This window comes from Pituophis catenifer, unplaced genomic scaffold, assembly GCF_029215685.1.
Source record: "Pituophis catenifer annectens isolate HBS135680 unplaced genomic scaffold, rPitCat1.0.hap2 SCAF_2, whole genome shotgun sequence".
NCBI classification, from domain to species: Eukaryota; Metazoa; Chordata; class Lepidosauria; order Squamata; family Colubridae; genus Pituophis; species Pituophis catenifer.
In genome coordinates, this window is record NW_027256882.1 from 262168513 (window position 1) to 262195426 (window position 26914).

General features: G+C 38.2%; 1 protein-coding gene across 1 annotated transcript; it reads left to right on the top strand.

The window, feature by feature from the left end:
- The first annotated feature begins 585 nt into the window (after positions 1-585).
- Positions 586-26112, top strand: ANKDD1B (ankyrin repeat and death domain containing 1B). The gene is made up of 15 exons (XM_070935826.1): positions 586-712; positions 3383-3486; positions 5284-5382; positions 6637-6735; positions 6830-6934; positions 8727-8825; positions 11211-11309; positions 12871-12969; positions 14145-14243; positions 16073-16171; positions 16854-16952; positions 19610-19705; positions 21704-21896; positions 24178-24309; positions 26054-26112. The coding sequence occupies exons 1-15, from the start codon at positions 586-588 to the stop codon at positions 26110-26112; spliced, it is 1608 nt and encodes a 535-aa protein (XP_070791927.1).
- The last annotated feature ends 802 nt before the right edge of the window (positions 26113-26914 follow it).

The window sequence follows — 26914 nt, forward strand, 5'->3', positions numbered from 1 at the left end:
AATCTAAGCATAGGTCAGAATGTAGACGGCGTAGTTTGAGGCTATCCAGACCTAAAATTTAAAGCCTAAAATTTTTTAAGTAAACGTAGAGGAAGAATGTGTGTATAGGGAAATGTTGCCCATGTAAACTAAATAAATATCTTAATTCCATTAACTTGACAGTTTCTACTGTTTTTTTGTGAGTCAAAATGTCATGAAGTTGTGGATTTGGGCAAGCCCTCTCATTAAGATTCAGGTCTGAACAATGAGTGATAGCAGGGATATAAAATAAAACTGAATAAAATAAAATTCAAAATCCAAGACTGGGATATATTTATTGGGATCCACTGAGACACCACAGAAGTATGAGGAATTGTCATAAAGTTTAATGTGAAAAGCAGACTAATCCAGAAAGCGTTTCACTAATCCATAAACGTTTCCTTCTCAAACCCATCTCCCTTGCTCTCTAACGAAGGAAACTTAACACACCAGGTTGTGTCCGGCAGGTGCTTGGCGGGAGTTGTCCCTAGAAAGTGGCACCCGCCCTGGTCGGGGTGGCTTCCTCCGCCGGCCGTTCTCCAGGACGTTGCTTCGGCAGGCACCGCAATGGAGGAAATCCGGAGCCGCACCGTGAAAGGCCTCGCTGATCTGAGGGGCTTTTTCAACCTGACTCCGAAGGAAGGCGACAGCGCGAAGGCGGCAGCCGCAGCAGAAGCGGCCAACGCGGAGACTTGTGAGTGTCGGAGAGAGGGAGGCGGAGGGCGGGTCTCTCCAAGCCTTGGTTTGGGTAAAACCGCCGGATTGTGGGGCTCTTCCGGCACGCAGCTCTCTTCTTCGAAGCGTGGAGCGCAGCCCCGTCGCCCCTTGGGGTTCGCGAGGCGTTCAGCTACTTCGGTTGGATGTTTTTGTCCGGCCTCTTTTCTGCAAAGGTTCCGCTGATCCCGAAGAGTTAAAAAGCAGGCAAAAGAGCACAGCCGCCCCGGAGGAAATCCTCCAGACAGGGAGACGGATCGAACAGGGCAGCGGTTCGTTTCCTATACGAAATTTCCAATTGAAACCCTCTTGACATTTGAAATCCTATCCAGCCCAGATTTGAATTTGAAATCTTCAGGGCTTTCTGAAAACTTTAAATAATCTTTCTTTGAACTACACTAAGTGTTCAAATAATCCTCTGAAAACGCTTGGAGGTAGGGTAAGCTTCCAGTTTCCTGGAAGGGGATAATTGATATATAGTTCATTCTAATTTCAATCATGTCACATTTGAAGCGTTGAGAGGAGAGAGTTGCCCAAGATTAAGCAAATTTCATGTTATGTGGTAAGCATTTTTTTAAAAAAAATTCATTTGAATTCAGAGGAAATGTAAAAATACAGTTATTTATTTTAAAATTGGAGAGTCAGTTTGATGTAATGGTGAAGAGATCAGGCTAGAAAAAGGGAGACAGTTCTAGTCTTGCCTTAGGTGCAAAGCTAGTCAGTGACCTTGGGCCAGTCATTCTCTCTCAGCTCTAGAAAGGAGGTAATGGCAAACTACTTCTGAACTCTAGTGAAGAAAACTGCAAGGGCTAGTCCAGGCAATTGCCCAGAGTCAACATTGACTTAAAGAAGTAACAAAAACCTTCAACACCTTCAACACCCAAAGAGACATACTTAAAGTTAATCGGGCCAAAGTATTAGATCTCATGATAGAAATTGGAAACAGCTATTTCATAAGGCTTGTGAACATCATGCAGTGTCATTTTGACTGGTAGCATTATTTGCTGTATTGCAGCTTTTTTCATGGTAGCCACAGCCAAGGAGGTGGACTTGCTCATTCACAAAATTATTTTTATAAATATCAATACAAGTAAGCTATCTCCTCTGTCCTTTATTGTAATTTCTTAATTAATGAATTCATTAAACTATCCCAATGTTGCTCTTCTACCAACAATTCAGAGTGACATATATAGAAAAAATAATATTTTTCTTCTTGATCAGTTCAAGACAATATACATACATGGTGCCCCTGCCTTCTGTCATCCATAACAACCGCCCTGTGAGGTGGGTTGGACTGAGGGAGAGTAACTTGGATTACTTTGGGCCATGTTATGAATGACAGGAGGCAGGAGCATATCTCAACCAGCCTTCATATCTAAAAGAGACCTAAAACTCACTAGTCCAGTATGTTAACCCCTGTGAGTTTTCTGTAAGAGCAAGCTGTGCTTCACAAAGAGAATATAGAGGGCATAGGGCAGTGATGGCTAACCTTTTTGCCGTTGCGTGCCAAAGTGGGGGGGACCGCGGGAGGGTCGCGTGTGTGCATGCCCACACCCATAATTCAATGCGCCCCGCCCCCCGGTGCATGCATACATGACCCCCCGTGCTCCCACCACTTTCGGTACGTGATAGCATGGTGGGCCCTGTAGGCCTGCTTTTTGCCCTCCCCAGGCTCCAGAGGCTTTCTAGGAGCCTGGAGAGGGTGAGCAGCCTTCCCCACACCCCCGGAGACCCTCCAGAGGCCGGAAATGGCCTGTTTCCTAATTTCTGGTGGGCCTGAAAGGCCCAAAAATCAGCTGGAGGGCGCATGCATGCGTGCTGGAGCTAAGCTAGGGCAACATTCGCATGCCGACAGATATGGCTCACCATCATGGGCATAGGGAATGGCTTTGAAGAATGGTGGGACAAACTGCTTCCAAAGCAATGGTCAGATAAGAGAAGTGTGAGCCCTGGCCAAGAAAACAAGGTAAGTAAATATCCCAGACAAATACCATTCTTCTTCTTCCCACAAAGATAAAGTAAGGGAGGGAAAGCACATTCAGACTTGCAAGAGTCTGTTGCTGTTGGCATTATAATAAAAGTAGTTGTGATCTATATGACTTTGGTTTCTTAGTTTACCTTGTAGGGCTGACATCAAGCCCTTGAAAAGATCTTGCTTCAAGGGTCCTGTAGAAGGCACTCTTATGGAGATGGGCCTTTCAGTAGATGGGTTATTCTCACAGATTTTACTAAATATACACATTTGTTTCAGAGTAAGTAATCCCGGAGATAATCAGGTTCTGGGTTTTGTAGGATTTTAAAAACTTTAAATTATTTTTAAATACTTGATTCTAATTATATAAAGGGATATATGGTCCTGTGGAAAACTGAGAAAATAAAAATTAAAAACTATACCCATATTGCTTAATAGAAGTGTGATATACTAGCTTTAGATTCTGGACTAGAATCAGAAGGGTAAAAGTTAAAATCTAACTCAGCTGTAATAGTTACCAGATATTTGTGGATATTGTAACCCAGACTTCCTCATGGGAGTATTGTAACAGAAGATTCTCAACACTTTAGGGAAAAGTAAAGTAATTTGAATTAAGCCATTTAGGATTATTATCAGAATTTCCTCAGTATCGCAGAAGTTGTGCTCTTTGTTTTGCAGTGCTTCCAGATGAAAAAGAATTTCAGCATGCTGCTAAAACTAATAATCTGGACACTATGGAAAGGTTATTTAGGAAAAAAGTTAATATTAATGCTGCAAATATTGTAAGTATAAAAGTATAGTGAATTTCTCTAACCAACAGATTCTATTTCTTCATTATTTAGGAAAAATAGTATTTATTCTTTAGTCTTTGGGACTTTTATTTGGCCTTCTCCCTGCACTAAAGGTGTGCAATTCTGAGAATGGAGGTAAGCAGAAGGAAGCACAGTCTTGCTGTACTGGTCAGTTGCTTCATTGAGACCTCAAAATTGTGCCCAACATTGGAAAAGAGACAACTGTGTGGACAATATGAGACTGGGGGACCAAACTTAGGGAATATGCAGCAATGGCAAAATGAACAGTATATATCCAGAACACAAGTTTGAAAAATTTAAGCAGTAATGGCTCCTCTGTATATTATACGTTACATAAAAATATATGTTACACATACTTAGATATTTAAGACTCTGGTTTTTAAAGGAAAAGTAAGTGATGTAATGCAGGGGTGAAATGATACTGGTTCGGACCAGTTCAGGCGAACTGGTAGCAGACATTGGGGCTGGTTCGCCAAACTGGTAGCGACTGCTGACTGGCCACACCCCCAAACCGATCCGCAGCCCGCAGTCCTGTCATGCTTCCCTGCCTTCTATGCAGCCTTCCTGGCATTCTCATGGCCAGCTTGTGAAGGTAGGCAAGCGGAAGGCCACGTGGAAGGCAGGCAAGCATGGCAGGGCTGCAGGGAAGGGAGCTAGCAGCCTACTCCCTTCCCCACAGGCCTGCCATGCTTGCCTGGATTCTGTGGGCCGAGTTCCTGGAGTGGCTCCAGCGGTCAAAGAGAGCAGGCAGGTGGCCAGGTGGGAATCCAGTGGGCTGCTTCGGAGGCACGGGTAGAAGGCACTGGCCTTTTCTGCAACATCCCCCTCTTTGGATCACCCTGCAAGAGGGGCTCTGCCTTTGCAGAAATGGGGCGGGATGTTTGTACAGAGGATTGGGGGGGATGTGCGGCCCTCCAGGATGGAGAGCAGGGCAAGAAGGCTCCAAGGTTCGCTTGGGCAGTCAAGCCAGATGGTGGAGGGAAACTGAAAGCATTGGGGGCTTCAGAATGGGAGAACGTGCTTCAGAATGTGCAGCTCCTGGCTCTAACAGTGAGTGACATATGTGATGTCAAGTTGGCCATGCCCACCCAGTCACATGACCACCAAGCCATGCCCACTAAGCCAAGCCCATAGAACTGGTAGCAACAATTTTTAGATTTCACCACTGATGTAAAGATAATTAGGAACAGTTTGAATGTTTATAAAAGTTAAATGCAATCAATCACCTTTAGATGCAGTGGTAAAAGATATAGAACTTAATATTGTTTTGATGATTCTTGTTCATTTTATTAACTTGTTTTATTTATTCATTTTATCTTTCCCTTTTCTTTTCCTTTATATAGTTTGTTTCTGGAACATGACAAATAATGGCAATATCACCATTAATATTAATGTTTAAAGTTTTATAGAAACTTTTCTTAATATAATAAACCTACTTCTATACATTTAATTAATTAATGAAACAATGAATTTTGAATTTTATACAAAGGTAAATCATTTGTTTTACTGAAATTTTACTATGTCTTTTTCTATTTTCTATCTACATTTTAAAAATAAAACAGAAGCTACACATTTTTCTGGGCTTATACCGTAGGTGTGGAGGCTTACAAAATGATGTGTTTTGGGGGATGCGTTAGGAAGGTGATGACCCATTAAACAGGATTACATATTAGCCATAGTTTAATTAACTCAATTTAAATGCTTCCTATGTCTAATTTTGCTCCTGATTTTCTGTGTTTATTCCCAATGATTTATTTCATGTTTTAGTTGAAGCGCACAGCCCTCCATTTTGCGGTTGCAGGAAATCATATATCTGCAGTTGACTTTCTTCTCCATCACAAAGCTAGAGTTGATATTGCAGATAAGGTATATGCAACTGATTTCTTACTGCTATGTTTATAATAGCTGAAATAGATTTAGAGGCTCCTTTATTAAAAAGAAGGAATCCACTATATCATATTAGACTAACAGATTTTCTTTCAAGGAATTTTAATAATATGTATTAGTCCAGCAGCTCCCAACCCTTTGGGTGCCAAGGACCAGTTCTGTGAAGAGAGGTTTTTCTGTGGGCAGGGGGGCTTTATCTGTTTGTGTGGCCCAGGCATGTGTGGACCAGTGGCATGCCACACACTGGGATTAGGGGACCTCTGTGTTAGTTTAAAAAAAGGCTACCAGAGTCATTCTGATCTTTGGCTAGCATAGACTAAACATCTCTCCTCCTATAATTCATTTAATGAAAACATTAATTCTAATATCTCTGATTAATCATGCCCAGGCTATTGGAAAAATTGAATTAATAATATGTCATTTAGGGTTTTCCAGCTGACTAGATAAGAAATAAAGTGATAAAACCATTCTAAAGGTGGCTAAAGGCAAAATTGAAGTGATGTAAGATTCAATGGAGACACTGAAGATTTAGACAAGGGGATTGAAGGGAATTTATCAAATTTGCATACAACACCAAGCTGGCAGGAATAGCCAATACTCAAGATACAGAAGGATCTTGAGAGATTTGAACACTGGGCCCTATCTAACAAATAAAATTCAGTGATGAGAAATGTAAAGTTCTACATTTTGGCAAAAAAAACCCAAAAAAACCCAAATGCATAGATATAGAATAGGTGGTACCTGGCTCAATAGTAGTAACTGTGAGAAGGATCTTGCAGTCCTAGTGAACAATCACTTAAATATGAGCCAGCAGCGTGTTGCAGCTGCCAAAAAATCCAATGCAGTCGTAAGCTGCATTAACAGAGGTATAGAATCAAGATCACACAAAGTGTTAATACCACTTTATAAAGCCTTGGTAAGACCACACATGGCATATTGCACCCAGTTTTAATCACCATGGTGTAAAAAAGATGGCAAAACTCTAGAAAGTGCAGAGAAGAGCAACAAAGATGATTAGGGCGCTGGAGGCTAAGACAGTTGCAGGAATTGGGTATGTCTAGTTTAATGAAAAGGACTAGAGATGATATGATAGCAGTGTTCTAGTATCTAAGGGGCTGCCACAAAGATGAGGGGGTCAACCTATTTTCCAATAAAACAAAGTTTTAGAAGACTAGTTTTGAATTTCATTGTCTCTTCGAAGTTTATATTTACTTATTTTACTTACTTTTGAAGCATGGCCTTACTGCAATTCATCTTGCTGCATGGTCCGGTAATTTGGAAATAATGCTGATGTTAATTAAAGCAGGAGCTGATCAAAAAGCAAAGAACCAGGTATGTTATCCCAAGATATAAACCAGCAACAACCATATATACAACAGAAGGATTTCTAATTCAGTTTTCAGTAACTGTTCTTTCTTTTTCTTAGGAAGGCATGAATGTCCTACATTTTGCTGCTAAGAACAATAGTGTCAGAATAGTGAATTATTTTATCCGAGATCTTCACCTAATGGAACTCAATAAACCTGATGAGGTATTATAAGTGCAAAGAATATTATAAGCAATTAGACAATGGATATTAGCAATGTTTCTCTGAATACTTTTATTTAAAATACTGTGCATGTTTATAAATATGGCTACCATTAATTTTTTATCTGTATTTCATGAATATTGATAGAACAGACCTTTGTTTTATTCAGTGTTACTTACAGAGTGAGTCAAACCTGGCAAGATGCTGGTGGGTGCAGCATCATTATGCAAGTCTCATGGTGTGTTAATATTACATGTACATTTATAACGCACACAATTGCATCACAATGCTATGGCCATCTTTTTTGCCATCTTAGATGCACACACACACACACACACACACACACACACACACACACACACACACAAGCCTATAGATATTGCTGGGATTGTGTATTTCTGGCTCCTCTTGATTAACCATACATTATGAATTACATTAACTGATCTGACATATATTCATAACGCCTATTTTCTGCAGTAATTCTGAGCATGCATCAAGATACCTGTCTGTTACTGGGCTAAATGCTGCATATGGCCTGTAAATTTGGGGGCTACACTTCAAAAGTCTTCGCTCAAAAATATAAACTTTAAAATATAAATTTTAATTTAATTTTAATTTAATAAAAAATAAAATTCAGTTAAAGGTAAAGGTTTCCCTCGCACATATGTGCTAGTTGTTCCCAACTCTAGGGGGCGGTGCTCATCTCTGTTTCAAAGCCGAAGAGCCAGCGTTGTCCGAAGACGTCTCTGTGGTCATATGGCCGGCATGACTCAATGCCAAAAGGCGTATGGAACGCTATTAACTTCCCACCAAAGGTGGTTCCTATTTTTCTACTTGCATTTTTTACGTGCTTTCGAACTGCTAGGTTGGCAGAAGCTGAGACAAGTAACGGGAGCTCACCCCATTACGTGGCACTAGGGATTCAAACCGCTGAACTGCCAACCATTCAATTCACAAGCTCAGTGTCTTAGCCATTGAGCCACCACATCCCATTAACATTCAGTTACTCCAATATAATTGATATGGTTGACTTCCATTTACTTTATGACTTTCTTATTGTGTTTCTTTAAAGATTGCAAGCTGATAGCTACTTTTTGATGGGCTCTTACAAGCTTATAGGGGCTATGTGTGACCCTGAGGAATCTACTCTAAAAGATTATGTATATACTGTGGGTCACATCACATATATAGTAATACAAGAAGATTAAAAGAATTGTTTTCTGATTTGAGCAGCATTCAGAAAATTCTCCATTAAAAAAAAATGCAGACCCAGTCTTCCTTTAGCACTTTAAAGAAGTTAGATCAGGGGTCTACCTGGGCCACGGCCCACTACTGGGCTATGAGCTGTTCTGAACTGGACCATAGAAGCGTGCTCCATTTGCACAAGCAGTGGGCGTGTGGAGCAGTGTGCTGACATATACTTGCTGGCTGCTCGTGTGGAACCATCCCCTCCCGCCCCCGCCAGTTTCCAAAACCGGAAAAGTTGGGGAAGTCTGAGTTAGATGATGGGACTGGAAGGCCATTGCTACATCCTGAGTCAGATTTGTTTAAGTAAAATACCCTTCTGGTGTGTCTTTTGTTCATATGGCACTTGTAGCGCTACCAGAAGACACTCAGGCAGAGTTTGAGCATCTTCTTGCTCAGCATTCTTGTAGATCACCTGTAGATAATTTTGTAGTTTGGCTGGGGACCACATGCAATCCAAAGGGACACATTACTTCCAACTTTGGGTAATTAATCTTTGAAGAATACCAATTTTCTTCCCTAGTGTCTTTTAACTTCACTTTTCTCACAGAAAGGGAGAAAGCCATTCTTCCTCGCAGCTGAAATGGGCCATGAAGAAATGATAAGTGAGTTGATTACCCTTAATTTATTCACCTCAGAAAAGGATAAGGTAAGCCTATTTATAAAGACAGTTCTTTGATTTTGTATGTCATATACTAAATTGTGAGAGAGGGTTCTTTTGGGAAATGGTGCAGACCACGAATAGACTACTGCTATTGTCCTTACATTTCTAGAGAGGTTTATTATATATTTTTAAAAACACTTATTTCTGAAATTTATCACTCATCACTAAACCTATAATATATGCTATGCCACACCTATTCCAAAGTCCATCACATTTAAAGAGACTTACAAATATTTTTTTTCTCTTTTGCTGAACTATGTTGAGCTAGACAGTTATCGTGTCTTTAGACCAGGGACCGGATCGCCCGATCTGGTAGTGATCTTGGCCGTGGTTCGGCGATATGGTAGCGATGGCGGAGCAAAGTTCCGCCCATCCCCCAAGTGTCATTACTTCCTGGTTTTAACCAGGAAGTAATGTGTTTTTTACCTTCTGTGCATGCACAGGTCTGCGCGCGCACATGACATGCGAAATTTTGAGTAGTTTGAAGAACTGGCAAATACCACCTTCAGCTGGCCCCAGAGTGGGGTGGGAATGGAGATTTTGCAGTATCCTTCCCCTGCCATGGTCCACCAAGCCATGTCCATCAAACCACACCACACCCACCAAGCCACGCCCATAGAACAGGTAGTAAAAAAATTTGGATTTCACCACTGATGTACAGTATCCATCTAGAAGTTAGTTGGCTTCTGTTGCTATCAGCTGCTTTAATGAACTGCTGAAGTGGCTTTCGCACTGTGTTGGTGCGGGCGGGAACAGCTGCTATATGCTTGTAGGCTGTCAGTATCTTGGGCAGAGTGAAGTAACTTCTGGCCTTTGCTTCCTCTTTCAGTTCCTGTGCTGTTGGCTTGCTGTAATCCATACCTACTCTTTTTTCACACTTCCTTACTAAGCTACATTTTATCACAATATTCTCAATTGCAAATTCTCCCTCTGCTCTGTCACATGACGAGAATCTTTCTCCAACACACACTGGGCCCTGAGTCCAATTCTTGTTTTAGTGCATATTAAGCATCTTGTTATCTTCCACTTAAGCACTTCCAGAGAAAGGGAATCCACAACTTCTTCAGTTATCATTTCACTGTCCTTACTATTAAGATTGGTTTAACATTCACTTGAGATGTAGAAAAAAAATCTAAAATCAGCAGGTAGATTTTTTTTCAGGTGAAGTCACATTTTCTATTTATTTTTTTTATTTTTTATTTATTTATTTTTGCTTTAATTTATATGCGTCCTTCTCCGGAGACTCAGGGCGGCTTACAATGCATTAAGCAATAGCCTTCATACTTTTGTATATTTATACAAAGTCAGCTTATTGCCCCCACAATCTGGGTCCTCATTTTACCTACCTTTGAAAGGATGAAAGGCTGAGTCAACCTTGAGCCTGGTGAGATTTGAACTTGCAATAATTGCAAGCAGCAGATGTTAATAACAGTGCTTTAGTCCACTGTACTACAGGCTCTTACTGATGTCTAGTGAGTACCAAAGGACACTGATACTAGAACAGGGGTCCCCCAACCCCTGGGCCGTGGCTCTGAGCCATTTCGAATCGGGCCGCGGAAGCTACTTTGCTTTTTCACTGTCTTACATTTGTATTATGTCTACCAGAAGTCTGATTGCATTTTCTGTGAAAAAATTAGTAGAAAGTCATATTGGTGTTATATGGCAGTTTGCACTGAATGGGTGTATCAATCCTGAGTGGCTCTGGGAGAAGGGATCACTTAAAAAGTGAGGGGGGGGGGGCTTTGTGGCCTACAAGGCTATTTACTCTCTGCTACTTTTTACTCCCTCCCCCAGAATTTAATTAACAAAATAATGAAACGATAATTTGTAAACATATTGAAGAGTGTTTTAATTATATATATTTTAAAAGCATATTTTATTTGAAATGGCAGATTGCATTCTTATCAAAATACCAATGTACCAAACATCCAGGGGTGAAATCCAGCAGGTTCTGGAGAACCGGTAGCAGAAATTTTGAGTAGTTCGGAGAACCGGCAAATACCACCTCTGGTTGGCCTCAGAATGGGGTGGGAATGGAGATTTGGCAGTTTTCTTCCCCCTGCAGTGGGGTGGGAATGGAGATTTGGCAGTATCCTTTCTCTGGAGTGGGGTGGGAATGGAGATTTTGCAATATCCTTCCCCTGGAGTGGGATGGGAATGGAGATTTTGCAGTATCCTTCCCCTGACATGCCCACCAAGCCACGCCCACAGAACCGGTAGGGAAAAATTTTGAATTTCACCCCTGCAAACATCTGTATGCATTCTTTTATTAAAGATCTAGCATTATGTTTATTATTCTTGGTTCAAGAATGTTTGTTTTTAGTGACAATTCAAGCCTACATTCTTAGTTGTCTCTGTACATTTTTGTAGGAAGGAAACACTGCCTTGCATCTAGCAGCTAAAAATGGCCACAGTGATGTGGTAGAGATTCTTCTTCAGCAGTGGGAAGATATAAACGAATTCAATCAGGTAAAAAAACAAGAAATAGGCTGAAAGATGCATAAAGCAAAAAAAAAAATAAAAGGGGCATTTTTATTTTTGCAAATAAAAATGCAAGAAGGCAACTCATGCTCAAAACTCAGGCAGGCTTTTACTATGTTACCTGGATGGAAAGAATGTAGAGGGGAGGTATGGTACTGTGACAGAGAAGGCCTGCTTCCTGGGTCCTAGAAGATGCCACAATCAATTGGACTCACAGCGTGCCCATTCTGCCAAATTATATCAGACAGCCATAAAAACAATTGAAGACAGGTGGTCCCTCAAAAAATTAGGCCTTTCTGAACTCCACAATGTAAAACATTAAATTGAAAATGAATACAGCAATAGAGAGAGATGAAGGAATTGGAAGGGAGGAGGAAGGAGAGAGAAGGATGGAAGAGTAGAGAGGAAGGAAGGGAAGGGAAAGCAGAGTAGGAGAGAAGGTAAGACGGGGAAAGAGAGGAGGAGAAGGAGAAGGGAAGGGGAAGTAGAGAAGAGAAGAAGGAGGTGGGGAAAGAAAGTTGGAAGGAGAAGAGGGAGAGGTTTGAGGAGAAAGATTGCTGTACAATAAAAAAAAGATGAAATGGAAGAAAGGCAGCTCTGAATAAACAAATATAAATATATTTAAAAAAAAGAATGAATTGTTTAAGAATAAAAGAGGACAAATATGTACGAATAGTAAAGTTAGAATTTAGGGATAAATGAAGAAGGTGTTTATGTATGCAAGAATAGAAATACTGAGGTATATTCAAAAAAAAAAAGGAAAGGGGGAAGACAATATTGACAAAAATTGTAATTGAGTAAAATGTATTTGAATTTGACTAATTGTATAAGAAACGACCAACATTCTGTTCAAAAAAAAAAGAAAAAGAAAGAAAGATGTGGGTGAGGTGGGAGATGAGAAAAGAAAAAAACCCAATAAAACTAGTTTTTTTTTTAAAAAAAATTAGGCCTTTGTACCATGAATGGCTCTAAAGTAATACCTGGCGCCTTGAATTGTAATAAACCAATTGATAATCCTTGCTGACTGCAGAGCAATGGGGTCACACAGGCATAACAAAGCATGTCCAACACCACCAACAGCACTGCATTTTGGACCAACCGTTTCTCTGGAGTAGTCTTCAAGGATAGCCCTATGTGGAGTTCATTTCTGTAATCCGTGTAATTATATCTGCAGTGGATGGTTTTGTTTATAGATGTTTTATTATTGACTGTTTGGTAAATTGTCATGAGTCTATATTGATTTGGTGATATACAAGTAAAATCAATCGTTGTGTATGATCGGTACTAGGGTTACCATTATTTATGAGATTTTTATCAATTATTAAACATGAACTCCCTATGAAAAAAAAATAACTGCTGAAATGAAATGAAAAATACATATTTTGCAGTCCCATATCAAAAGTTTCAATACAAAAATTACCTTTAATAATTCTTCCATTTTATAGAAATGATCTGAAAAAATGTTCTTACCTCCTATGAGCCAATATTGGGTATATAAGCAGTTGTATCTGACATTAATGGCATATTTCCTTTTTGTATTGTTCTTCAGAATGGCGAAACACCATTTTATATGGCTGTTGAAGGAGGCCACGAAAAATGTGCTGACCTCTTACTGGAAGCCGGAAGTGACATCAATATTTTGAACAAAGTATGTAGATACACATGGTGTTCTTTATTAATTTACTGAGATAATATTTCTTTGAATTTTCCTTCTTGTGAATTAAAAACCAGATAAATTGCTTTTGTGAAATTTGTATTAAAGTATAGTAGGGCTGCCAGATCTGGGCTGCAAAATCCAGATGATCATTAAATTTCAAGTTCTCTATATCATTTGATGGTATTCACCTGGATTTTTATAGTCCCAGTTAACTCATTTTCATCTCACTTTTGTGTCGTCTTTATTACTTATTTTTCTAATAAAAAGGATCTTGATGCGACATTAATATACAGGTCCAAGGAAATTGAAGGAAACAGTAATAAAATTATTGTTAATACTATGCCTTAAGCATACCACTAATTCAAATTAACGATATGGAACAGCTATTAGGGAAATTGCAATAATGATTTTTTTAAAACTTCATTTTCTGCTTTCCATGTCATCCAGCAATAATCCAGTGCATATTTTCTGAGAAGTAATTTTGTTTACTATGAAGCAAATATACAAATGTAACTTTAGCCTGATACATTTAGCTAAGGTGACATGATTTTGATTTGGTAAACTATAATTTTTCTCCATTCTTAACCATTTTTCTCATTTCACACACCCACATTCACAGAAAATATTGCGTCTTAAACAGTAGTGGGTTTCACTTACCTTCGCTACTGGTTTGGAACTGTGAGTGTGTGCATGTGTGTGCTTGCTTTGCTCGCACGTGACACTGCGCATGCAGAAGAGCATCCATGATGATGTTCAGGTGGGTGGGCGGAGCCTCCCACCGCCGCCACTACCGGTTCGACCGAACTGGAGCAAACCGGTAGAAACCCACCACTGATCTTAAATCATATTTCTTTTATTTGAGTAGCATTAGAAACAATGGCATAAGGCACCAGAGTTTCTCCATCAGAACTAAATACATAAGGAGATGAGGTAGAAGGGAATATAATGTATTTGACGTAGACTTTGATAAAACATGAAATAACTGTGGCAAAAGATAAGGAATTATTCTCCAAATGTGTTTTCTGGAGATTGGCCTAATTAATTTTTCTGAAACAATTTTTGTTATTAGCATAATTGTACATATCTTCGAAAAACACAGCTTTGAATTACATTGTACTATTAACATTCAAAATTATTTCCCCTTCTTTTAAACATATTTCTTTCAGCACAATGCCAGTGCATTGCATGTTGCAACCCAAAATGGACACACACCTTTGGTCAAATTTCTTATCAGTCATAATATTGATCTGGATGCTCAGTCTCAGGTGATTTTTTTGTTATTGTTGTTTTCTCATATGTTATATCCCTAAGATGTCTTGACATTCTCTGAAAGCGGTGATAGCTACAGCTATGCATAATTCAAGACATAAAAAGGGAAGAACCACAGTCTGCCTAAATCAATTAAGCATTCTATTTTCAGTTTTGCTGAGTGAATATTAAAATATGCCTAACTCTGAAATAAATATAAGTAAAATAAATATAAGTAAAAATGTTCAGCTGGAGGAATTGTCCCTTAACATTTTTAGATATTCAATATATCTACCACATACATTTGCTATGGTTGCAAGAGATTCCTTTGCAAATAAATTTGGGTGATGTCCTTGAAGTTGCTTTAGCAGTGCAACAAACATTAGAATCCAAGTGTTCATCCTCCTCATTCGAAAATCCATCACATAATTTAACTATAAAAAGGTACATAATGAAAGTTTTGTGCAAAAGCAGTAGCTGTGATTTGAAGAAAGGTTGAATGAAATTACAGTTTTAAAAAACCTGGATTTGAAAAATTGGCAGGGCAAAATTCAGCAGAATTGCTTAATAAGAAGAAGTAAAAATTGTAAACAGTACGACAAACAGTCAATGTGTTTGTGTGACGAGATACAGCATATGCAAATAATTAAGATTATAATTATAATTTAACAAAATTGCAAAAAAAATGATTGGTAATACTAGTCTTCTAACAAGAACATTAAAGAGAAGAAGACTTTTATCAATCTATATATTGCTCTTTATAATTAAATAATCTTAATTTATTTAGGACTGTAGCCAAACAGTCTGTATCAGAGCTGTCTACAAAGAGGGATCAAAAAAGACAAGATGATGGCCAGTTATGATGGTCAGTTGCATAGTTGTGATCGCCATCTTGACTTCCTCTTGGAGGATAGCCTTGGTCCAGGGGTGAAATGCTCCCAGTTCTGACCAGATCACCCGATCAGGTAGCGATGGAGGCGGGTGGTTCGGAGAATTGGTAGCAAAAATCCCTGCCTCCCCCCATGCCCAGCTGAGCCGCGCGATCATCAGAGGCTTTTTTTCTTTTAAATGGCTCTGACGATCCCAGCTGAGTTGCCTGATTGTCAGAGGATTTTTTAAAAGACCCTCTGCCGATCAAGGCAACTCAGCTGAGATCGTCAGAGGCATTTAAAAGAAAAAAAGTTTTTTTCTTTTAAATGCCTCTGACGATCCAAGCTCTGACGATCCCAGCTGAGTTGCCTGATCGGCAGAGGGTTTTTAAAAAATCCTCTGACAATCAGGCAACTCAGCTGGGATCGTCAGAGCCTTTTGAAAGCATTTTTTTACAACCTCTTCGCCAAAGAGGTTGTAGAAAAAATGGTTTTAAAAGAAAAAAAAAATATTGGCCACGCCCACCCAGTCACATTACCACCACCACCACCAAGCCACGCCCACAGAACCGGTAATAACAAATTTTAGATTTCACCACTGCCTTGGTCTATGCTGTTATAAAACTCTACCACCAGCATGATAGACATACCATGGGAGAAGTTTGTTGAATTATATGAATTTGAAATATCTATGATCAAGAGAGAGGTATTTTAACATTCTAACATGTTTGAAATAAAACTCAAGTTTTGTAGTGGATGTAGTACTCATAAAGTTCAATGAAAGTAAATGCATTAGCTAGCCATCTGAATAGTGGCTTTTAGTGGAATAATGGAAATCTTGAATAACCTTATTGGAATAATATACTCAATTTGTTAATACAGGATTTCACCCTATTTTAAAACTTTTCAACCTGGTCAAGCATGATTTCTTATGAATAAGAAATAGTTTCATGATGTTATTTCTCCTCTCTTTACAGAAAGATAATTCTCCTCTACATTTGGCTATCACAAAAAACAACTTATCAGTGATAAATAGTTTAATAAAGGCAAACCATAACATAAATTGCCTAAATAAGGTAAGAAATTCTTGTTAAAATCATGTAAGTTGAATATTGGACATAATATTTTTGTGTGTGTTTGTGTGTGTGTAAATATTATAATTTGATTTATGGCTTGGCTGCTCATTGTCCAGACTACTGCTTTTGACTTTCAAATTTCCATGAAACCAGCACAACCCTCTGAGACAAAATTACCAGGGAAATAATCCTTGAATTTTTAACAAAAATAGAGGAGAGAAAATCTCCATTTTAGAAGTTCAGCTTCTTAGCTCCCGAGACATCCAGCTACTTTTCCTAATTTCCACATAAATACATACAGAGAAGCAAACAACAACATTGCCATGTTTATTTTTATAGAAGTTTGAATAACTTGTTTACTCTGATTTTTAAAATATTCCAGAATATTTTAGGCAGAAATTAATATTTAAAACAATTATAATTAAAAAATACAGGTACAGATTTGGATGGATACGCATTTGGAATTAAATTGAATGGGAGAAAGGGGACTGCCATTGAGAAAGTGCACTGCCTGATCCATATCTCTATATTTGCAAGAAGAGGAAACTTGCAACAGGCCCTGAGCCAAACCTATTCATTGCCATTTTAATTCCATTCTTTGCGTAATGCGAATATTAACTTCTTTGTTACATTTTTCTAATGCAAAAGATTTCTGAATAATATTATCCTTTACATCTACAAGAGACATCAAACACCTTTACATCTGGCAGCAGACCTTGGAAATGTGGAAATAATAGAAATACTGCTAAAGGCAGGCTGTGACTTCAGCATAGTAGATAAGGTATTCATAATTCTATTAAAATGCATTTCTCCTGCATGTTTTGGTTTGGTTTTCAGATTATCCCTTATTAAAATAGAATTCTTGACTTAGGTTATCCCTTAAAACTTGCAACAGGGTTAATGGAATAAGACCTGTGGTGCCAGACATGAAATAACAGTATTTGTTCTTTGTATTTGTGACATAAAGTAGTACAGGTAATCCTCGAGTTATAACTATAAGGGAGCCTGCCCATTGTGATTGAAAGTTGGGAGGGCAGTTAAGTGAACCACCTATCTTAACGACTTCCCCATCTGTGCTCTCCCCAATGCCTTTGTTAAATGAACCCATGGGCTGTTAAGTGGAAAAATCAGGCTTCTAAATCTAAGTAGTCGAATTCTATAGTTATAAGACTTCCCATTACAGGACACCATTCTTAACATTTTGGTTACCTTCACCCAGCATACTTAACTGGGATACCAAGTTGGTCCATTTCCTGGAATCACATACTACCTTAAGTATGAGCTAATCAAAGATGTCAGGTTTCATTACACCAAAACCAAGTCAAAGTTAAGATTACCAAATTTAATCATGTCCAGTGAGTGAAACCATTAGGTTTTGTTTACCCCGGTTAAAGGTGTTGTGTGAACACAGCCTTTGTGGATAATGAGGATGATGATAGAGGTGATGCAATAGTTATGTTTGCAGCCTTGATTTTCTTTACTTACCCAAAAGCAGATTTAATTCCAGCTTTGTTAATAACATTATTGCTGCCTAGATGAGATTGTCCACAGCAAAATGAATTAAACGCTGTGCAACTTTAGAAAGCAGGTTATTTATTAGATCTTTGTGAGGGATATCTTAAAGCAGTGCATCACAGCAGATAGTTTGTTGGGCTTTGACTAGGAAAATTTGAGTCCAAATCCTTGCTTCCACAATGAATTATCAATTAGCCAATGCTAGGCCATCAATTTCTTTGTAATGTTATGAAGCTCCTTTAACAACCAAAAGAGATGGGTAAATGGATAAATACATAACTTTTTAGGCTTTATTTGAATAGAATAGAATTGAATTGGATTAATCCAATATTAGTGTATGCTCCTAGCACAGTAATTTTACCATGAAGTCAGGGAACTACAATGAATCCAAAAATTCATTGGTAATTTGGCAGCTGCAAGATAGAGAGAAGATCCTAGAAATGAGATGGTTCCATTTCTCTATTCTCTTCTGTGGCTTCTGGGTTTTTGTTGTTGTTTTTCTTTGTATCAGAATGCATTCAATAAGAGGGACATTATTTTGAAAGTAAAATAGCTAGTCTAAATATTTTTCAGAGGTGTTTGCAGGGGGAATGTAAAAAAAAAAAGACACAATGTAGGTCAAAGTAGCACAAAGTCTTTTTAGGGATGTGCAAAGTCACACAGATATTAAGAAGGGGTGGAGGCGCTTTGATCTGTTGGATCCTGTGCTCCTGCTATCTGGTAACACTATTTGCAACAGAGGCCAATTATTGTGAAGTGACAGATGGATTTCCCTGATGGTGGAAAAAACAATCACTCATTTCTGTCTACCATGAGGTGAGGCTGAAACTGGGGAAGGAGCTAAGTTTTAACAGTTGGCTATACCAGAGATTTATCTCTGTTTCAGAGCCTAATATCCACTCTTGCTTTACTAAGATTACCCACCCTGGATTACTGTACTCGCAGCACCTGATCCAAGACACTTCTAGAAAAATGAGAGACACTTTCCCCTCCTTTCACGCCTCACTTGATTTGCCCACATACCTGCCACCATTCCATGCATAAGTTGGTGGTAGTTGAAGCAGGAAGAGCACTAATTCCAGTCTGATGACATAATGCATGATCTTCTCATTTCAGTATGTGTACCATAGTATGATGTGCCAGCAGCCATGTTGGCAATCTGTTCACTAGGCACTGCTCCTGCAGGACCACACACCACAACCATGCACACAATCTGCTAATGTGACTTGCAGCACATCATGCATGGAATCTTGGAGGGAAGTGTAAATGGGACGTCAGAGAGTCATATCTTTCTATTAGCAGATAGCTTGACTGTCAGCCACTACCCACTGAAAGTGACCAATATGTACTGGGTAGATTATTAGCTCAATTATTACCGAAGCACTCATGTCATGTGTAAGGTTATCTATTGGGAGAAAATGGAAAACATCAATTTAAATTAGAAAAAAAAAATCAAAGTGCTTTTTGTTATGGGGATGGGAAGAAAGCTGTATCGTGAAGGCATCTTTCAAGAACTACTATCCAAACAGCATTGTACCAAAGTGGGGCATGTAAATGTACCTATAGCCACTAACTCATTTTTTAAAAAGTCGTCTCAAAATTCTACAAATTTAATAGATTGGAAATGCTTGCGCTTTTACATGGAATGATAAAAAGCAATAGTTGGCTGGTTTGCAGGATTTTTAACTTTTTAAGAAGGAATAGAGAATCCATGGAAACATTTTACCTACTTAGATACAGAATTATATTTAGATGGCTATAAAAATTGCTTGTTGCTGGCCAAAATGACTTTTTTAAAATGTTTAAAAAACACTTCTCAAGATACATGGTGGTGAGATTAGAGTTTTGCAATAAATTCTATACCTCAGCACAGATTTTGTGTGTGTGTGTTTAGTTTAATAACTGACAATGTTTACATTTTAGCAAGGAAAAACCGCACTTGCTGTAGCATCCAGAAGCAATCATGCCTTAGTTGTAGACATGATTATAAAAGCAGAGAGATATTACCTCTGGAAACAGGTAGGACACAACTTATTTAGCTTTTCTGGTCAAGCATGTTTCTTCATTATATTGAATTTCATGAGCAAACTAACTTATTTTTAGTTCTGGAGTTTGAAGCTTCCTTGCAGAACTGGTAGGAAATCTTAGATCAGAAGTATCCCATTTCTTTCTTTTCCCTTTCCACTTTGCCCAGCAGCCCTTCCTCATGCCATCATGATAAGATATTAAGAAGTTAAATTCTTACGTTGCTTTTTAACTTCTTCTATTTACTAACAAAGTCTTGTCTTTCCAGGTTTTTTTCTTAGCTGATAGTGTTAAAAACTGACAGAAGAAATCATTGTATTTATAGAAATTGGTAGTTTCCAAAGACAGTTTTCATAAGTGTAATCCAAAATGTGTCTGCTTAGATATGTTGGCTGCTGCCAGGCATGAAAGACCAGGTCCATATGTGAAGATCCAATAAACTGGTTTATTGCAGCCTGTGCATAAGAATATTCCCAACTAACAGCACCTGCTTGGAATTAGATAAGGGTCCACAGAATTCAAGGTGGGTTGAACTTAGTCTGCTTGTGGCTACATAGGAATTCTAGGCTGATCTGCCTTTTGTCTCCACTCTCAGGTTCTCCACTCTTCCTACACGTGCGTATTATAAAACAGAAAGCTAGATAAGGCAACAGTCATGTATGTAGAATACCAAATACATTCAGTATCATCAGCCTACCTAATCTAGTTACTAATTACCTCCTTGAATTAAGGTGTCATCTGTGTTGATGCTAGTGCAAGATTTTGACAGTTTATTACTTGCACCACCCCCTCCCACTTCTCCATGGCCATTGCATTTTCCCCATCCTGGTAATGTGGGACCCTGGACTTGTTCCATGTTCCAGCCCTAGATGTCTTTTTCCTTGACACTCCTGGGCGAAGGTCTGTAGAACAGGACCCATGGAAATATGGCAAATCTACTCAGCCTTTCACTGTATAAAGTTGTAAAACCTCCGTTTTTGCTGAAGAGAGGTTTTACTGTATGGCATTACTTTCTCCTGCTGAAAACAACTGAAGATAGAGGACAGAGTAGGAGTTGCAAATAAAATAGATTTAATTTGGTTTTCTTACCTGGCTTTCTTAATGCCATGTGATAATATTAACTACATGGATAGAGAAATATACATCTTCCCAGTTATCTTATGTGTGAACCTGGTATGGATAAGATTTTTTTAGCAACTGTTTTGTGCCATAAGGGAATAGAAGGGCTTTGGAGGCTAGATAAATATATCTGCTAATCTTATTACAAACAAAGGCAAAGGAGGAAAATGATATTCCATTACGAAGAGTGGCCAAAGAAAATAAGAACAAGTATTGATTTTTGAACAAAGAAACTGCCTCTCTATAAATGTTTGCTATAGGCAAACAAGGAGAGATCACTTCCACAATATTCCCTATGATGTTATAAGCTATTTCCTTATCAATGGAAAGGAGCTATGAAATAATTTCGTGCAGATATATACAGTAGATTGTATAAAAGAAGAAGGACAATTTGGGGGAAGCAGAGTATACTGCATGCATTTTTTAAAAAAGTCCCAAAGCATGATTTGTGAGCAGATTTCAGCATTGTCAAGCCTCAATTAATACTCCAAGATGCATCAGCCAGAACTTGGTGAACAAGGCATATGAAAATGAAGAACTGAATACCTCTGAAGGATTTGACATTCAGTACCTAGCGAGCCAGTTTGATGTAATGGTTAAAACTTCAGGCTGCAAGCTGAGTTCTAGTCCTGCCTTTGGCACTTGGGCCACTTACTTTCTCAGTCCTGGGAAGGATGCAATGGTAAACTGTTTCCAAAAAACCTTGTTGGACATAATTCAATTGGGCATAATTGAACAGAAGGAAAGAAAAACATGTATCCGATATGATTAACATTTCTAAAATATGTAGAATAATATCCAAAGATTATAGTTGAGAGTGAAAGCAAATTAGTTGAAGAACACATGATTTAATCTCTGAAATTTCTTTTTCAGGAGCATCACTGTAATGATGTGTCAAATATTAATCTATCTTTTAAACAAGATCACAATCTGCAGACAAAACAGATCCGTGCGTCTCTTTGGAATCTAGCATATAATGGATTAAAAATGCGAGACTGGGTAAAACTGGCACAGTTTTGGAAGTTTACAGGTGAACAAATCAAAACAATAGAAGAACAGTGGACAGGTAACTTGATGATTTAAAAAAACAACCACCAGTGTTTCCATTCCAAATACAGGAAACTTAACTAAAATCCAACATATTATTTCTGAGTGATATAGACTTCTTTCTTTATAAATGTCAATCCTGCCAGTGAGAATTGTCACTGCCAGTCAGAATAAAATAACTATTGGATATTCTTGCAAATGTTGTTTCTAAGGTAACATAGAAAAATTTATATGTGATTGTGTGCTTAAAGAAAAACAAAGCACAATTTCATTACAGTATGTTGAATGTGTTAGAGAATAGGACTTAAGATCATTAAAAATCCTTCCAATCAATTTTAATGAGACTGTAGCTTTCATTTTGTGAAGTTTTTTAAATGTTAAAGGAGTATATCGCCACATAGGCCAGTCAAAATTCAAGACACTAAAAAAAAAGGATTTACAGCCCACCTTTATGAACTTCATCACTATCCAAGCTGCAGTTTTCCGTATTTATCAGGTGTCTATTTCAATATTTACACTTCTTCAGAATAGATTAAGTAAAAAGCATTTTGGAAATTGATAATTCTTCTAGTTCTTGCTGTAAACAAGACAGGACTACATTGTAGACAGAAGATAGGTAGTGTCATATTCCTCCCACTCTATTGAGGGAGGGCTGTTCAATTCTAACATAGATGGACTCTTTTACCCCTCTTTCAAACCACCTATCTCCTATCTACAATGGAGTCCTTTCAGCAATTCCAAGAAGATTCCACAACCATTTGTACTCTGATTCAGGTGACCCCCAAGTGGCCTAAAAGGCTCTCCCAGAGAGTGCCAACAATCAGATGACTGCAAAGAAATACAATCCTTCCACCACCACCCCACCATCCTGTCAGAACCTATCCTTTCATCCTCCCACCATTTAGTGTCAACTGTCAATACTTATCCTTCCATCCCCCAACCATCCAGTCACAAATGAAGAAGCTTCTACTTCTTCCTCAAAAAGCAGTCCAGTTGCCTTATGAGCATCTTTGAGAAAACTATGACATGGATGACTGAGAATCTCCCTAGACAATTATATTCCTTCATCAAGATTTCATGAACATCCTATTAGTATATATGAAATAGGAGCCTCATTCCATTACATTCTGAAAAACTATTTTTTCTGCTTGATTACTCTTCAACTACAGGGTTGGACTAGGCATATAAATACTATAGAAGACCATTCTTCCCTTACTGTTGAACATCTAGGAACCTCCACTAATAAAAACAGATGGACAAAGCACCTTTATCCCTTCATTAAAAACAAACAGAAACTTTTCCCCTTGACTATGGTCTAAAATAAGCTACTTTGCATCCCAACTGATTATCCTTTCAGCACCTATATTTATTGATTCCCCATACCAGCTTAAATCTGCAATGTTTTATTTATATCTTAAGAGGAGGCCTTTCTCCAAATGCTTTGGTAAGATAAATGCATTAGGAAGAGGTGCTTTCTATGGCATAAACATACTCTGAGCTTTCAAAGGAGATTCAATTTTTAACAAAAGAATAAAATGTTTTGATTGCCTCAGGATTTTGTTTATATGTTGATGTCCTTTGTACATCTTTCAGCTGTTGAATTCTGTCCTATTTAATATTGTGGCACAGCTTAGATGCTTATTATTTTATATTGTTGACATTTTAAACTTTAGCTACTGCCCAGGAGCATACTTTCTGATATGAAAAATAACTATTTTTGTTTTGTTTCCATAGAGCACTAAAATACCTAACTATGAGGAGACAGGCAATAGAAACCTTTCCAAATGAATATCCAGCTGTAGATGGGAACACCAAAGCTGTTTAATTCTTTCTGTTCCTGTTATTATTTTCTCAAAAATCATACTTGCCAAAGCCACTGTCTCACCCACAGAAAGATACAGAATTCCCATAACTTTCATCCTAGATAACAAAAACAATTTAGGAAATAACATTTTGACTGCTAATGTGGTGAGGTGGAGGTGGAGAATAACAGTCTCCTACAGCTTTTTAATATAAAAAAAGACTAATGTCATTTGTGTAATATCGTCAACATTTCTGTCATTGCAATCTCTATAGTGGTAGATCTCTTCATATTTCCCCTCAAGAATTAGTGGAGGGAACAAAAGGTTAATAGGCCTGATCTTCATTATGCTGTATCCCTAGTAGTCTCGTCCACCTTCCCTTTCCAACAAAAGTTTAAGAATCTAGGTAAACTCTTGAAACAAATCTTTGCAGCCAAAAATGTGACATAGAAGCATTTCTCCAAACAGTAAGCTAACATGTTGTATATTATCCTCTAGGGGGAAAGAGCTACAAGGAACATGGACACAGAATGCTTCTTATCTGGTTACACGGTGTTCTGATGGCTGGCCAGAATCCTATTAAACATTTATATGAGGATCTGATAAGCCTGGGATTTCAACAACTGGCTGGTGAGCAACTGTTGTAAGAGCATCACACTTAGAGCCTGTTAGAGTAGTTCACCTTTCCCTTTTGGAAAAGATTAAGGACAAACACCGTTAGATTACAGAGAGATGATTTACAGACATGCTCTTACCTGAAAGAGTCTTCAAACAATATTTCCTAGTGAGCAGCCCCTTAAAAACACTTGAAGCAGCTTTTTTCCAAATGACATTATTCACCTAGTTCAGGGGTCAGCAACCTGTGGCTCTGGAGCCGTATGTGGCTCTTTCACCCCTCTCCTTGTCACTCAAAATATGCATCACAACCATCAATGTGCGACACCTGCTGGCATGTGATTTATTGAGCTTTTCACCCCGGTAAACCAACCATGGATAAATCCAAGAAAAGAAAAATTTCAGAAGAAAATAGAACGTTTAATTCAACTACATATGCTAGTTTTGTGGCCACTCAAGAAATAGTCAGGCAACCAAAGGGTTTGTGTTTTCTTTTCTGTGGGAAATGGGTCCAAATGGCTCTTTGAGTGTTTAGGGTCACAGACCCCAGACCTAGTTCTTATTATCCAATCTTGCTCCAGCAGAATAGCTTGCTACTGTAAAAGCAGGAGGTTCCATATTTCAAACAGGGAGAGTCTCTAGACCAGTGTTTCTCAACCTTAGCCATTTTAAGACATGTGGACTTCAATTTTCAGAATTCCCCAGCCTGACTAGGTGACTTGGGGCCACTCAAGTTTCTCAGCCCAATCTACCGCACGGGGTTTGTTATGGAAGAAAATAGGAGGAGACAGAGCACTGGGTATGCTGCTGAATGAAAGAGGGATATAAATCAAATACAAAAATGGAGAGGTAATGCAGAGAGGGAGAACATGCTCTTTTAAGCAAAAAGAAAAAAAAAGAAAGGCAACATAAGTATGCTGGACGGGCAGAAGTATAATCAAAATTTCTAACAAATAAAACAAGAGGCTGCAAATAGAGGTAGTCCTTGACTTACAACCACAATTGAGCCCAGAATTTATGTTGCCAAGTGAGAAATTTGTTAAGTGAGTTTTGCCCCATTTTACGACTTTTCTTGCCACATTTGTTAAGTGAACATTGCAGTCGTTAACTTAGTAACACCGTTGTTAAGTGAATCTGCCTCCCCCATTGACTTTGCTTGTCCAAAGGTCACAAAAGATGGTCGCATGACTCTGGGACTCTGCAACCGTCATGAATATGAATCAGCTATCAAGCATCCGAATGTGACCATGGGGAGGCTGCAACGGTCGTAAGTGAAAAATGGCCATAAGTCACTTTTTTCAGTATCGTTGTAACTTCAAACGGTCACTAAATGAATTGTTGTAAGTCAAGGACCACCTGTATAATTATGGATGCATGAATATATTTCTAGGCAAAACCCACGCTCAGTGTGCTTGATAGATTTTAGGTAAGCACAGAATTGCAACTGAAAAGCCTGTTGACTTTGCAAGCATATAAGAAACAAGGTAGCAGTAAGCTTGTCAATATATCAATTTTCTTAGTACAATAAAAGCAAAGACGCCGGTTTTATTTTGAGAGGGATTTCTTTCAGCTTCATAAATCTGTAATAATTTTAGTTTTAATTTTAAATAACTACATATATATTTTGTGTAAAATTGCAGCAGATGGTTTTGAGTGGCTACTAAACTTTGTATAGTATGCCTGAACCTATTCACACCCCAAAAAGATTAAGGGCATATTTGTGTTTTCTGAATTCTAACAAGAATATTTCTTCTTGCAGTAAAGTTCAGAGCAGAAAATAATGCTGGCACAGAATCCAAGAAATGTTCGGTTTCATGAAATTCAAGGGAATCTGAAGCAATGAAATAGGATAATAAATAAGTATTAAAATATTATTTATAAACAAATTCTCCAATGTTTCTCTATAAAGAACGCTTATCTTCTCACCATTTCTCTAATATCTCCCACCCCATCAACTTCCCATTCCCATGCTAATTAGGACTTCTCCACCTCCATCGGCTCTTTCCAATCCCACTTCACCATTCAGAAATCTCCAGCTTTCCGATTCATTTTTTAAAAATCTTGAGTGGCTGTACCCCATTCAGCATGAATGACCTATATTTGGAGGTGGAAAAAGAATATGGGTTTATGTGACTTCTTGGGTTCCAAAAGCAGTGGAGAAATGAACATGGCAGTGGCTGAAGAGCTGCTTGAAAATAATTTCAGTCAATTATAGATTATTATTTTTTCTCCTGTGTATGGCTGACAACTCCTGTAGGAATCCACTTGCACCTGAGGGCATATTAGCAACTCTGCCATGCAATCTGTACATAATACTGTTTCAGTTAATTTTTTCCAGAATGAAACATTTCTTGAGGTGATAGTCATATTGCTTCCACAAATATACTCTAAAAATCTTTGATATTTTAAATAAAGTATTTTCTAAGAAGACTTGTGTGAAAACAGTAGCACATTATATTATGAACAAAACAAATGAAGTAGGATTTAAAGGATGAGACAAACTCTGTCTTCAAACACCATCATCTCATAATCAAACTGACTGTGTTTGAGACTCTTTGAGTAGAAATCTGTACAGGGAAATATGGCAGACTGCCATACCAAGCAAAAAAAAGTGCATCCT

What these genes read in the sequence shown, in the direction of transcription:
- ANKDD1B (XM_070935826.1), top strand. Translation starts at nt 586, where the DNA reads ATGGAGGAAATCCGGAGCCGCACCGTGAAAGGCCTCGCTGATCTGAGG. An exon ending in ACATCAATATTTTGAACAAA is followed by an intron (nt 12,970 to 14,144) that starts GTATGTAGATAC and finishes TATTTCTTTCAG; the next exon opens with CACAATGCCAGTGCATTGCA. An exon ending in ACTTCAGCATAGTAGATAAG is followed by an intron (nt 16,953 to 19,609) that starts GTATTCATAATT and finishes TTTACATTTTAG; the next exon opens with CAAGGAAAAACCGCACTTGC.